General features: G+C 38.6%; 1 protein-coding gene across 4 annotated transcripts in view; it reads left to right on the top strand.

The window, feature by feature from the left end:
• The window catches only part of CFAP95 (cilia and flagella associated protein 95), a 183,988-nt gene that overhangs the window by 67,728 nt on the left and 103,378 nt on the right, over positions 1-12,882 (top strand). For all 4 annotated transcript variants that reach the window (XM_045840750.1, XM_045840749.1, XM_045840748.1 and 1 more), the window contains 2 exons: positions 5,954-6,072; positions 7,255-7,323. In XM_045840750.1, the coding sequence (XP_045696706.1) occupies positions 5,981-6,072; positions 7,255-7,323 (161 nt within the window). In that variant the 5' untranslated portion in view covers positions 5,954-5,980. The remainder of the gene's footprint in view (positions 1-5,953; positions 6,073-7,254; positions 7,324-12,882) is intronic.

Here is a 12,882-nt window from a genome sequence, read left to right on the forward strand (position 1 = left end):
CTCAAAAAACTTTAAATTAAAAATTAATGACCCTGAAAGGAATATAAAAGGATGTAATTACACTAGATCTGAGAAATTCAATTATCATTTATTTAATTTGTCAAGATATTTCTTTTTTCTTCTTTGATACAGTAGCTTGCTTGTTGTATTCACATCTAAGTACCTGAAAGAAGCATATGGATGAACTTTTTGTAAATGGAATCATTGTAATGCCACTGTAAAAGAATGACTTAAATCAGGAGAAGGGAAGAGGTTTGGGGATAATGGACTGTTGAGCCTGGGCCCCCTCACGCTTCCTCTCTCCATAATCTCTGAGCCTGGAGTTGATGCCGGTGGTTCCAGCCTTCTCTCCTGGAACTATTTTGGATTGTCTCTTCCAGTGTCAGCACAATTGAAGCCACCTTTCCAATTTCAGACACTCTGTATGAATTTTGGCCCACAGAGTGTACTTTCCCTCTTTTCTGCTGCAGCTATGGGTTTATTCTAGCAAATATCTTTTCTGTTATTTCTAGGGATTTGGGGCAGGAATGAAAGTAGGTGTCTACCAATTTGACCCTATCTCTCCTTCACGACTTATTTTCTGTATCAATAATCATGTCCTAATTTAATTTTTAGAGAAACTGGAGTTTAACTTTTCATGTATATTAGTTTGCTTAAGCACTAACAAATGGAAATGTGCAATCCTATATACACCGCTCCCCATATTGCTTGCCTCCACTGTCTGTTTACCCTGCTTTGTGGAGTTAGTGTTTTCTCTGCCCCTGGGTAAAACCTTGTACAGTTTCCATCATTTTTATGGTCACTCTCAGATAATAAAAAGTCTATTGGTCACATTTCGATAATGAAAATAGCTCATCAAAATTATGGATTTCATTTAAAGTTAAATCTCTTCCCCTCCTCCATTTCGAGTCTGCTCCAGGCCAGAGAGGTCTGCAGAAGGAAATATGTGGGCAGGGGAGGCTTAGCTGGTTTTCTGTTTCTTTACTTGCTCTGCTCCTCCCCTTGCTCAGACAACTGGACAGCTAGAAAGCTCTCATGTGATTACTAATATTAATTACCTAACTGAGACTGCTTTTGTAATAAGACTGTTTTGTTATCTGACAGTGATAAGAAAAAAAATATGACACTTGTCTAAGATTTATTTTTTTTAAAGACAGGAAATAAACCATCCCAAAAAAGCTAGCTTAAACAGGCAGTGGAGAAAAACAATGACATTATTTTTCTGATTGTACCTCATGAGTCCCAGTTGTTCAAAATCGTCTTGAGGAGGGGCCTCTCCATTTCTCTGTGATCCTTTACATAATTTGTGTATGGCACTGCCGAGTTCACCTGGTCACGGAGACAGCCAGCATTTCCAAGGGCAAAACTACTGCTAAGAAATAAGAACACCCTTTTGGATGATTTTTTAAAGATAAGGTCTCAGTGTTTACTTGACAATAATGACATGTTTGGCAACAGTGCAAAAAGGTACAGTTGGTAAGGGAGCGCTTTTAATAGGGTAAAAGAAGGCTCTTCCTCAGTGATGACTGAAGATCTAAGAGAATGAATGCCCAGCTTCTTTGTTACAAAGTGAGGTGCTGAAACACTCGTGTAGAACTTGCAAAGCATTTAGGCAGTAACAGACTTTTAGCATCTTGGTCTCTTATCCACCTGGAAGAAAGAAAGAAAGAAAGAAAGAAAGAAAGAAAGAAAGAAAGAAAGAAAGAAAGAAAGAAAGAAAGAAAGAAAGAAAGAAAGAAAGAAAGAAAGAAAGAAAGAAGGAAGGAAGGAAGGAAGGAAGGAAGGAAGGAAGGAAGGAAGGAAGGAAGGAAGGAAGGAAGGAGGAAGGAAGGAAGGAAGGAAGGAAGGGAGGAAGGAAAGAAGGGAGGGAGGGAGGGAGGGGGGGGAAGGGAAGGGAAGGGAAGGGAAGGGAAGGGAAGGGAAGGGAAGGGAAGGGAAGGGAAGGGAAGGGAAGGGAAGGGAAGGGAAGGGAAGGGAAGGGAAGGGAAGGGAAGGGAAGGGAATTGGTTGAAGAGACCTGGCTGAGAGAATCTGGAATTTGGAGTCATTGGGAGATAGTATGCATGGTAAGTCCTACCCCTGTTGTCTCCAAGGAGTAAGGGTGGTAAGTATGTCCTATTCATTCAAGCCTTTGAACAAGGCCTCAAGGATACTAGATGGGGGACTTGATTGGTGTTTCCCTGAAGCTGGGGAACTTGGTGGACTGAACTCTGACTCATTCCTGAAGCAAGCTGTGGCATCAAAGGGGCAAGTTGATTTGGGAAATACTTGCACTTGTGTCAATATGGGTCAAAGGCATATGGCTCTCAGGGTACCCAAAAGAAACCCAGGAAAGAAATGTCAATTGAGGATCATCTAAAACAACCTTTGCCAAGAGAGATGTTGCCAGGGGCATAAGTCATCCTCAATAGAAAGAGGCTGTTTATGCTCCAATTTGGAATTTGTGTGGAAGTCCTAAGTGACCTGCTTGTTTCCTGCATCAGTTACCCCAGTTACATGTCTACTGAGTGTCATTAAATGCAGCACATATGAGAAGAAGTCATCTTGGAAGATTAGAAATGAGGACTAAAAAAATCAAAACTCAGGAAAACAAAGAATAAGAACACTATTATGAAGTGAACTTCCTGTATACACATTAGATATTTTTTATATTACCATTTGACTCAAGTAAGATTTTATTATGCAAATTAAATTGAAATTTTAGTGATTATCTTGTGAGTTTGTGCTGTGTTAATTTAGCTATTCACATACCAAATTGCCAATCTTTGGGGAGATATATATCTCCTAAAAGACTTTTAAACATATGGAAGTACTTTATAAATTCTCTACCCTTATGTCAGTTGGTGAACATTTCCAGACCAAAAGTGATTTTTCACATTAAGATGGAATAGGATTAGGTTTACCTACATGCAGCAGAAACCACAAATCAACAGTGGCTGTTCACATAAGGTTTTGTTCTTTCATGTAGAAAGTTGGAGGATAGCAGGCCAGAACTGGTATGGAATCTCCACAAATTATCAGAGACTCACTTTTTCCAGCTTTCTGCTCTGCCATCCTTTGGGTAGTGCCCAAGACAGCTGCTAGAAGCATTATGTCTGCATTGCATGCAGCGGAAATTAAAACCAGAAAAGGTTGTATAAATTATTCTCACTCATGCCCCACTGTCCAGAACCAGTTCAGTTACTGGTCATATCTAAGTAGAAGGAAGACTGGAAAAATGTAGTGAGAAACACCATGGTCCTAGCTAAAATTTGGGGGTTCTATTACTGATGAAAATGGGAAGTCTAATGTTGGGGGATAACATTTGTCCATGACACAGAAAGCACAGAGGATAAGAGTAAGCTGTGGAGTCAGATGGCTTCTCTTTGATTCTTGGCTGCACCACTTATTAGGTTGTAACTTTGGTCAAAAGTCTAAAACGATCCATGTCTTTATTTCCTCAGGAGTAATGGGAGAATAGTAGAGTTTTCATGAGCATTTAATGTGAAAACATTTTGAGTGGTGCCTCGCCATGTGTTATTGTTATTACCATTATTCCCATGATTTACTATAACTCACTAAGCTATAGTCAGTATAGTCTCTGGAGTTTATCACTCCAGTCCTAGAACTTAGTAGGATGTCTGGCAGTTCGTGGATGGGTGAATGAATGAATGCGTCAGACTCATGAGTTTTGAATTGTGAAACTTTACTTTCTCAATGGTTTACATGGACATTACTTAATTCCTTTCAACATCAGCTTTCCCTTAAAATGAAGATAAACTATTCCAAGTTTTCTTTCTTTCTCCCTCCAGATCCATTCTCCACCCTTCTCAGATGCTCTGTGCCAAGGAGGCTGACCTTTATGAATCGTGTCAGTAGCTCCCTTGCCCTCTGGCTTCCTGTTGGAATTTGTCTATAGAAGGCACTGACAAGCGATTGATCAGAGGTGGAAGGAGAGTTAGCTTGGACATTTATTCCTATGGTTTTCTCCCTGCAGAGCCTTAGTTTGGCAGTGGCTGTGTGCTATATAGATTGAATGTTTGGGTCCCCCCCAAATTAAATATTGAAATCCTAATTTCCAGTGTGATGGTATTAGGAGGTGAGTTATTGGGAGCCCTCATAAATTGGATTAGTGCCCTTATAGAAGAAACCTCAGAGAGCACCCCTCCCCTTCTGCCATGTGAGGACATGGTGAAAGATGGCCTTCAGCAGACACTGAATGTGTCAGCCCCTAGATCTTGGACTTCTCAGCTTCTATAACTGTGAGAAATAAATTTCTGTTGTTTATAAGCCACCCAGTCTATAGTATTTGTAACAACAGCCCCTATAGACTAAGACCCCATGTGTCTGTTCTGAAAGCCAAAACCATCTTTACAGCTTTCTTTACAGCTATAGGTCTTTCGGGGTTCCAGCACCTGCCCCTACCTTATGGCTCCCCATTATGGCTATCCTCATGGCATTTCAACTTTGTTGGTTTTCTGAATGCTGGCCTCACTTTTATAAACAAGTTCTTTATTAAATTTTCCTCACTATTCCATTTCATTGTTCTTTTCCTTCTGTGACCATGATTGATGCATAATACTTATAGGGCTGCTTTGAGTATTTAACAAAATAATGCATTCAAAGTGCTTAAAGTGGTGTCTGACACAGAATAAGCACTCAATAAACTTAAGCTCTGCTAATGCTACTATCATCTACTTTCTTTTACTTCTCATTATTTCATGTTTGGTAATATGTTTGTTTCATAAAATTTTTAAAGGTGTTGATTGATTTGTTGAAGTATTTCACTGCCAAAAATGATCAAAGCATAACTAGGGTAAATTATTGAATCAAACTTAAACCTTAAAATAAAATGGTGGCTAGTAATTTTTTCCCAAAGATATGTCTCCTTTTTTGTTAAAGTATAAAATATGAAACCCAATACCGTGTCCTCTACCATTGACTTGTGAACTTGGGGATCTAAGAAGAGGGGTAGTTGAGAAATCAAAGCTGGGAAACTGGAGCCTGGTGATTCAGGAGGTTGAGGTTTTAGGGAACAACAGTGAGAGAAACCAAGGATTCATAGAGCCATGGCATAGACCAGGGAAGCAGGACCAGAGACTGTAGCTAAAAGTGGTTTGAGTCGGGGAGATTCTTAATTATTTCAGAACCTTATTATACTGACCCAAAGTAGACCAGAGGCATATGACTATAGCTATGATAGCAGTCAAAGTCTTCAAATTTCTAAACAGTGGTTTTTGCCTTAAAAAAAAAATCTAATGGGATTAAAGTGATCTGAGGCTTTGTTGCATGTGTTGGAGAACCTAGTCTTTAGGTTTAGGGAAACTAATGGGTTCTCACCATTGGTGGTGGGTTCTGGTTCTCAGCTGTGAACCTCCACACTTGTGATATCCTGGAGTTTTATATGAAAATATTCAATCTTCACCATCTATTTTTCTTCCCACAATTCCCTAGATGTCACCCATGATGCATTTGTAATTGTTTTGCATATGTCTTTAAATCTGAAGATATTCCTCATAGTAATAACTGCTTGATAATTCATTGAGTTACCATCTATGATAGAGAATGGATAATGATGATGATGATGATGATGATGGTGATGATGATGATGATTGTATCTGCAGTTCTATTCAATTTACAAAGTGATTGCTACAAACACTTCTTTACTTACAGAAATTAAAATATATTAACCTTAGGAAGAAAATAGCAGATATAATTAATATTTAATTGAATGTATCACTTTTTATTTCATAGAAACAATGAATTTGATTTTTATTTTCTAACATATAGTAAGAAATTGTCATTTTTACATATTTATAAAATATTTAACTGCCATGACATATCACTTATTTTTAATGTCAGTGGAGTGAACAATTAAAATCAGAATGTACTTCAGTAAAAATATATCTTAGTAACTGACCATCTTTTTACAATTAATTTATTTTTCTTATGTATGGCTTCTATTTTTTTCCAGATTTGGATCTCAGAAACACACGAACAAATGGCACAAGTTCTTTTAAACACAAAATTGGCTCAGATACAAAGCCAGGCTTTGTTGAATGAGGAAACAATGAACTCTGGGATTATTGAAAGGTACTCTTAATATTGCTCATTGCTTACAGAATAGGCACATGGAGGAAAGGAGTTATTTAAGTATTGAAGGGGTATGGTGGCGCCAGCTACACACTGTAGGAACACATCTCAAGCTTCCATGCTTTCTGCTGATGCCGTTCCTTCTGTCTGGAATTCCCATCCCTCAGCGTGACAATCAGCACTGTTCATTCTGGGTCCTGATGAAATATTATTCCCTCTTTCCACGTTTTTTCTGGTCAGGGTTCTGACTATCTAGGTTTGAACCCCAGCTCCACAGTTTATTTGTGAAAGTTATTTGGTGTCTGTAATCCTCAGTTTGTTCACTATAAAATGGGAATTATAAAAGTATCTACTCCGTAGAGTTTTTCTGAAGTTTAGATGAAATAAAGTATGAAATGAGTGTAGAAATATAGCCTGAGGTGCATTAAGAATTAGGTGAGCTGTTATTAAACAGAATTAATTGTTTTTATTTCCTTGCCCTTTGAGTATTTTATTTGTATTCTATAAAACAGTTGCACTTACATTCTTGTTATTTATATGCATGTATATTTTCCTGAGATAGTTTCTGGAGGGGAGGAACTGTTTCTTAGTCATATCTGTAGCTCTGCAACCTCACACAATACCTTCCCATGAGAGTGTGTGATATAGACTTTGTTGTATATAGTAATTATTGGAGAATGCATTCAAAATAATGACAAAATGCTGACAATTTCATTTATACATTGGCACATTTTATTTTGCAAAGTGCCTAAAAGTTGCAAATATGAAAATTCTTTAAAAATAATCATCATAAACATGGAGGGTTATCAGTGGGGAGGGGAAGGGGGAGAATGAGGGAGAAGGTCTAGGGAATAAGAAGCATAAATGGTAGGCAAAATAGACAGGGGAGGTTAAGAGTAGTATGGGAAATGGAGAAGCCAAAGAACTTGTATGTACGACCCATGGACATGAACTAAAGTGGGGGAATGATGGTGGTGGGGGAGATACAGGGCAGAGGAAAATAAAGGGGAGAAAAAAATGTGACAGCTATAATAGCATAATCAATAAAATATATTAAAAAATAATGTTTAGCTCCAAAATCACAAAAATACAAAAATTCAGCTCCAAGTTAGTTTTCTATGGCTTTGATAGTTTATAAATGTCAGTTTGACATGTTTCTAAAAATTGGTCTCTTGTTCCCAGGGACACTGGATTGCCTGCAACAGGTTTTGGAGCTCTCTTTACTACACACCCACCGGATTGGCGCAATATGTAAGTCGTTCTTAAACTGCTGCAGATTGCATGTGGTGTTTCTTAATGATCCAGGGGTGTTGTTTGCAAGAGTAAGGGTTTAGGGGGCATACCAAAGTCAACAAAAAGCTCTTTATGTGGCAGCTTACAGACTTCTTTTCTTTAACAAGAAGGTTTTTTCATCAATATGCATAACGTTAATAAATAATAGTCAATCCATATTACGTATGGATTTGATATTTTCAAGTTCTCTTACCCACAAAAAACTATTTGTAACCCCCAAATCAATACTTGCAGTGCTGTTGCAGTTCTTCACAAATGTGTAGTGAGGTGAGAAATCGGAGCACCCAATGCACACGTTCCCAAGCTTTTTAAATTGAATAAGGCAAGGCTCTGCCTTCTCATTTCAGCAAGTGTCCCTTTCAAGTTCTATTTAGTGACTTTTCAAATATATTTTTAAAGATATTGTTTATTTATTTTTAGAGAGGGAAGGGAGGGAGAAAGAGAGAGAGAGAGAAACATCAATGTGCGGTTGCTGGGGGCCGTGGCCTGCACCCCAGGCATGTGCCCTGACTGGGAATCGAACCTGCGACACTTTGGTTCTCAGCCCATGCTCAATCCACTGAGCTACACCAGTCAGGGCTTAAATATTTTTTTAACTGATGAATATGCTGTTTGAAATGGCTCCAAGTATAGCGCTGAAGTGCTATTTAATATTTCTAAGCACAACAGGCTGTGATGTGGAGAAATGTGTGTGTTATATTAAGCTTCCTTTAGGCATGAGTTAGAATGTTATGGACTGTGAGTTCAATGTTAATGAATCAACAATATATATTAAATAAGGTGTCTTTAAAGAGAAACACATAAGACCAGTTATGTATTGATTGGTCGGTGAAAATATAACCAGAAGCTCTCAAGAATCTAATCCTATATTTCTCCTAGGAGCAGTGGTTCAGCATTTGCTAAGTCAGTTTTTGTGGTAACTTTACAGAATATCACTGTGAATAATGAGAATTGACTATAGAGCAAGAGACCACTAACTTTGCCAATAAAAGAAATTAATTTATTTTAGGGGTGGCATGACTTGTCACTATAGAAAAGAAATTTCTTTTCCACTTATCTTTCTAAAGAATGCACACTTTCATAATTTCTGTAATGATGTAGAGACAAATGATATGGAAACAAAGGTGCTTACAAGCATGACCAAATTCTGAGTGTTAAATTGTGCATTATGAAGATAGGAGTATGTGTCATCACCAGCAATTTAAATGTTTTGGCTTCCTTTGAGAACTGTCTGACATTAGAACTAAGCTATTTTGCAGAGTCTGCCTGAGGAAGGGAGGGTTGGGGAGTCCCACCCCATTTCACAGTCACTTATTGTAATTCTGGCCAGGTATTTCATTAACCCTGTGGGTTCTAACCCTGATGGCTCCAGCAAAGACAGCCTGGCCTACATTCCCCACACCCTGTATCACCTCTAAGTGGGCCAGAAGGTCCACCAGGCGTAGCCCCAGGATGATCCTTGAGGAGGGTGGGCTCCTGGCTTCCATCAAGGCCATGAGCTAAAAACTTCCTGCTGGCTGCCTTCTTACACTAAAATCTGGAATTTCCAGCAAAGATATGGGAAGGCATAATGAATCCTGGGGTAGACTTTGATAAGTGTATTAAAACTCTGAGAAGCTCTCAAGAATATAAAGAAGTAGAGCAGGAGAAGGCTAAGGGCTGGGAGGAGCAGAGAAGGTAAGAGATAAAGTCTCTAGATGGAGTCTTGGGCCAGTCCAGGGTGGGGGCTGTGATCTCGGTGGGCCAGGCTTAGATAGGAGCTGAAAGAGTCTTGAGTTTGCAAACTTGGATCATATGCTCAAATCAGGAATTTTGTATTGACTTTGACTGCTATTTTTAGCCCAGGGCAGAAAATGAGACAGCCAGGGAAATGAGACATAATAGAGATTTTGATGTCAACAGCCTACTCCCTAAACCTCTAATCTCAGTATTGAGATCTGTAATGCCAACCACAGATAGCCAGTAGGACCCTGAGAAAGCAGTCTCAGATATAAGAAGAACTGGGCTGTGCATCTTAATGAGAAAGAAATGCCAGGGTCAGTAAGCGCAGTTAAGCCCAGCAAACTGCAGTAGAGGCAGTGAACTCATATTTCCCACACTCACGGCGAAGACACCCGCTTAGCCTCCTTTTTCAGTGGACTATCTATGTAGTCATCAAAAGTGGCAGCAACTACCTTAGGAATAGACTTCATTGTCTCAATTTAAAAAATCATAACACATCTAAAGAGCAAAAGCATCATGAGGAATGAAATATAGGCAGCCTATACCAGAGGAAGCAGACCAGACAGAGCAAATGGAACAGGAATTTAAAACTGAGGGAACAAAAAATCAAAGCTTTATTTTTAGAGAAATAAAAGAAACAGCAGAAATCATAGGCAAAATAATAAAAATCAAGTTGACATTAATTTTCCACAGCAACACTGAAGATAAGATCATAACATTAAAGTATTGAAGGAAAAGAATTTTGAGCCCAGAATTATTTAAATGTGAGGGGCAAATAAAGATATCTGCAGGTATAAAAGGACTGGTTTCAGACTTCCTATCCTGCCATAAATAACTGCAGAACTGGGCAAAATGCATTAGGCAGCTGTTGTCAAGTGTTGAATGGCAACCAGTGAGCTTGTGTGCTCCTTGAAATGAGAGGTGGGCATCACATTCCGCCCTGACTCACTGAGAAGGTTTTCTGACTGTGGTACAGGCAGGTGAGCCCAAGTGTAGGGCAGTGTGTTATTGCTGAGCATGGAGGTGGGAATAGGAATTTAGAGCTTCTAATTAGGACTGGAATTTGTAGGACAGAGTATTGGAGAGAAGAAAGTCTGCATGGGGTTCCCCCCAGGTGATTGATCAGGGTCTCAGCTCTGCATGCACTATCAAAATAGTACCTACCCCTGGCTTTTTAAAAAAATCAGCTAGGGCTGTCTGTAGCATATTCTGAAATTTCACATCAGTGCTCTCTTCTGTGTATTGTGTAGTAGGCTCTGGGCATGCATTTCCTGCCTTCAATACATGGGCCTTCCATTTGAAGATCGTGGGCACATTTTGTATCTCAATTTCTTTGTCTGTAAAATGGAAATGATAATTCTGAAGACACTCATTTCTAGGGTTATCATGATGATTTAGCAAGTTAATGTATGTAAAACAGAAGAGTGACTGATGCGTGTATGGTAAGTGCTATGGAAGTCAGCTGGGGTGGATACTCAGTGAACCCTTTCAGTCCAGAAACTCACTTCTATCAGTTCAGGGCAATGTTCTTGATTTATTTCATCGATGATTTATACTTTCCATTTTCTCTTTTTGCAAATTCTTTATTTGGATGTTGGATCGTTTACCCTGCTCCTCTAATTGTCTTGTCTTTTCTTAGTTTATTTTTGTTTTTACGATCTATTAACACTTCATTCTCTGTCTCTTCAGTCCTACTATTGAGGTCAGTTTTTGTTTTCTGAATCCTTTTGTTTTTATAGGATCCATTTTTTGGTTTCATGTGGAAATATTAATGATAGTTTGTTTTTCATTATTTTTTTTTCTTCCATGCATGTAGTCTCTTATTTCTCCAGGAATGCTGTTTTGTTTCTGTTTATATTATTTGTCCATAGGTATCTCTCTTCCACACCTGGAGCTTTCTTCAAGTGTTAGACAATCAATCCTTGGTTTTCTCTTCATGATTAAGAGATGAGGCTTGGAGCTTGTGAGTGAGGCTTGTTGACTTGGAGGCTCACTGGAAGGATCTATCTAGATGGGTATTTTCCTTCTCCCTCTCCTTCTTCTGCCCTTACCCCTCCTCCTCCTCCCTATTCTCTCCCCCTCTTCCTTCTTCCTCCCCCTTCTGCTCCCTCCCCCTCCTTTTTCTTCTTTTTCAGATGTCCTGGTGGCAATATTTTAGTCTTTTCTGTTGGTTGATCAGATTCCCCAGAGGAAGCTCTCACCCATCTGAAGGGTAAAGGGCTGGTGCTTATGTTCTCGGAGTGAGCTGGGCAGTTGGCTGGGACATCAATATTAATTCTTCATTGTGTACGGTCACTGAACCATGTTGTTGATCAAGGACTTTCTCTTTTACCCTTTCCAGTGAATAAATTTCTAGCTTCCTGCTGGCAGTAACCCAGCAGTGGGGAATGAAGCTGGGGCCTGGAGTTCTAACTGCTTCTCAAATAGCTCTCCCTCAGGCCTCCTTTGCTGATTTAGGACTCAGCTTTCTGCTAAGTCAGAGACCTGTTGTCCATCTTCTCTTGAGTATCCAAAATTTGTTTCTCTTACCCGTTTTCCTGTTTTTCCTGTTCTTGTGGATTTATTGTTTTTTCAAGTCTCTTTAATGTGGTTTTAGTGGAACGTTTCGAGGAAGCAAGATGCGAGTTGTACATTCATTCTTGACTCTAAGGTCATCAAGTCTCATCTGAAATATTACCTCCTCCAGAGGAGCTTCCCTTCCTACTGCTACCTCCATTGCCAGGGTAGGTCCCTTGTGGGTATTTATAGCACTGTGTATTTCTTTTATCCTAAATATATCCATTTTGGATGCAATTAATTGCATTTTTGTTTGTCTTTCTTGCTCTGAAGTCAATGCTCTGGAGGGCAACTCTGTGTCAGCTCTATGCCTAGTGCCTAACAGAGAGCCTGACCCTGCAGCACATGTGCAGTCATTATTTTTTGAGTGAATACATTATTTCCGATGATGAACAGCAAATTATAATGGGAAAGGGATGTGTTTAATTCTTATTTTATTTGATTTAGGGCATCAAGGCCTGTGGAACCAAAAGTTGTTCTCAATTCTATGCTAGTAAATGTGTTAGAAAACATGGTCTCTTAGAAAATTGTCTCTTATTTGTTTGATTTGCTAGAATTACTTTTTTGTTTTAGTTGATTAATGAGTATTGACACAGAAATAAATACATGAGCACCTTCAACCATTCTCTGCTAATTTCATGTGCAGTTCTTTCTTTCAGTTAATGTACACTAATTTTAGGACATTCCATACAATAGAATCATGTGGTATTTTAGAAGCTGCTCTCTTGAATATTAAATATTCTTTTGCTTCTTGCCAACTGTTACAGCTGTGGAAGTTAAATGTCAACTTTAAAAGGCAATGAATAAGAATGAGTTTGCTCAATGGACCAAAATAATGTGCTTCATCTTATAAAAGAAAAGCTGTAATCATAATGTAAATTTAAACTTCAGGTTACCTCTTAACAAAAATAAATCAGAATACAGGTATAGCTTTGTTATTTAAGAGACATTAGTCAGATGCATTTGTATTAATTTTTATACAACATCCATTATGCCATGATAGTATTTGATAGCCTGTTTCTTTTCTCACAACTTAACCAAAAGCCTACTTACTTTATTTTGAATCAATGTGATGAAGACACAATACCTTCCTCCTTACACTTGCAGCAAATATCTTGGCAAAACATATTGAAAACCAAAACAACTATAATGTTGGACACCACTGGATTATCATTCCTGACCTTAACTAGAGAAAAGAGCTCTGTGAATAATTCCTTCCACATAAGTCAGACAAAAAAA

The sequence above is a fragment of the Phyllostomus hastatus genome, unplaced genomic scaffold, assembly GCF_019186645.2.
Source record: "Phyllostomus hastatus isolate PE091 unplaced genomic scaffold, TTU_PhHast_1.1 phas_contig_34, whole genome shotgun sequence".
In the NCBI taxonomy this organism is placed as follows: Eukaryota; Metazoa; Chordata; class Mammalia; order Chiroptera; family Phyllostomidae; genus Phyllostomus; species Phyllostomus hastatus.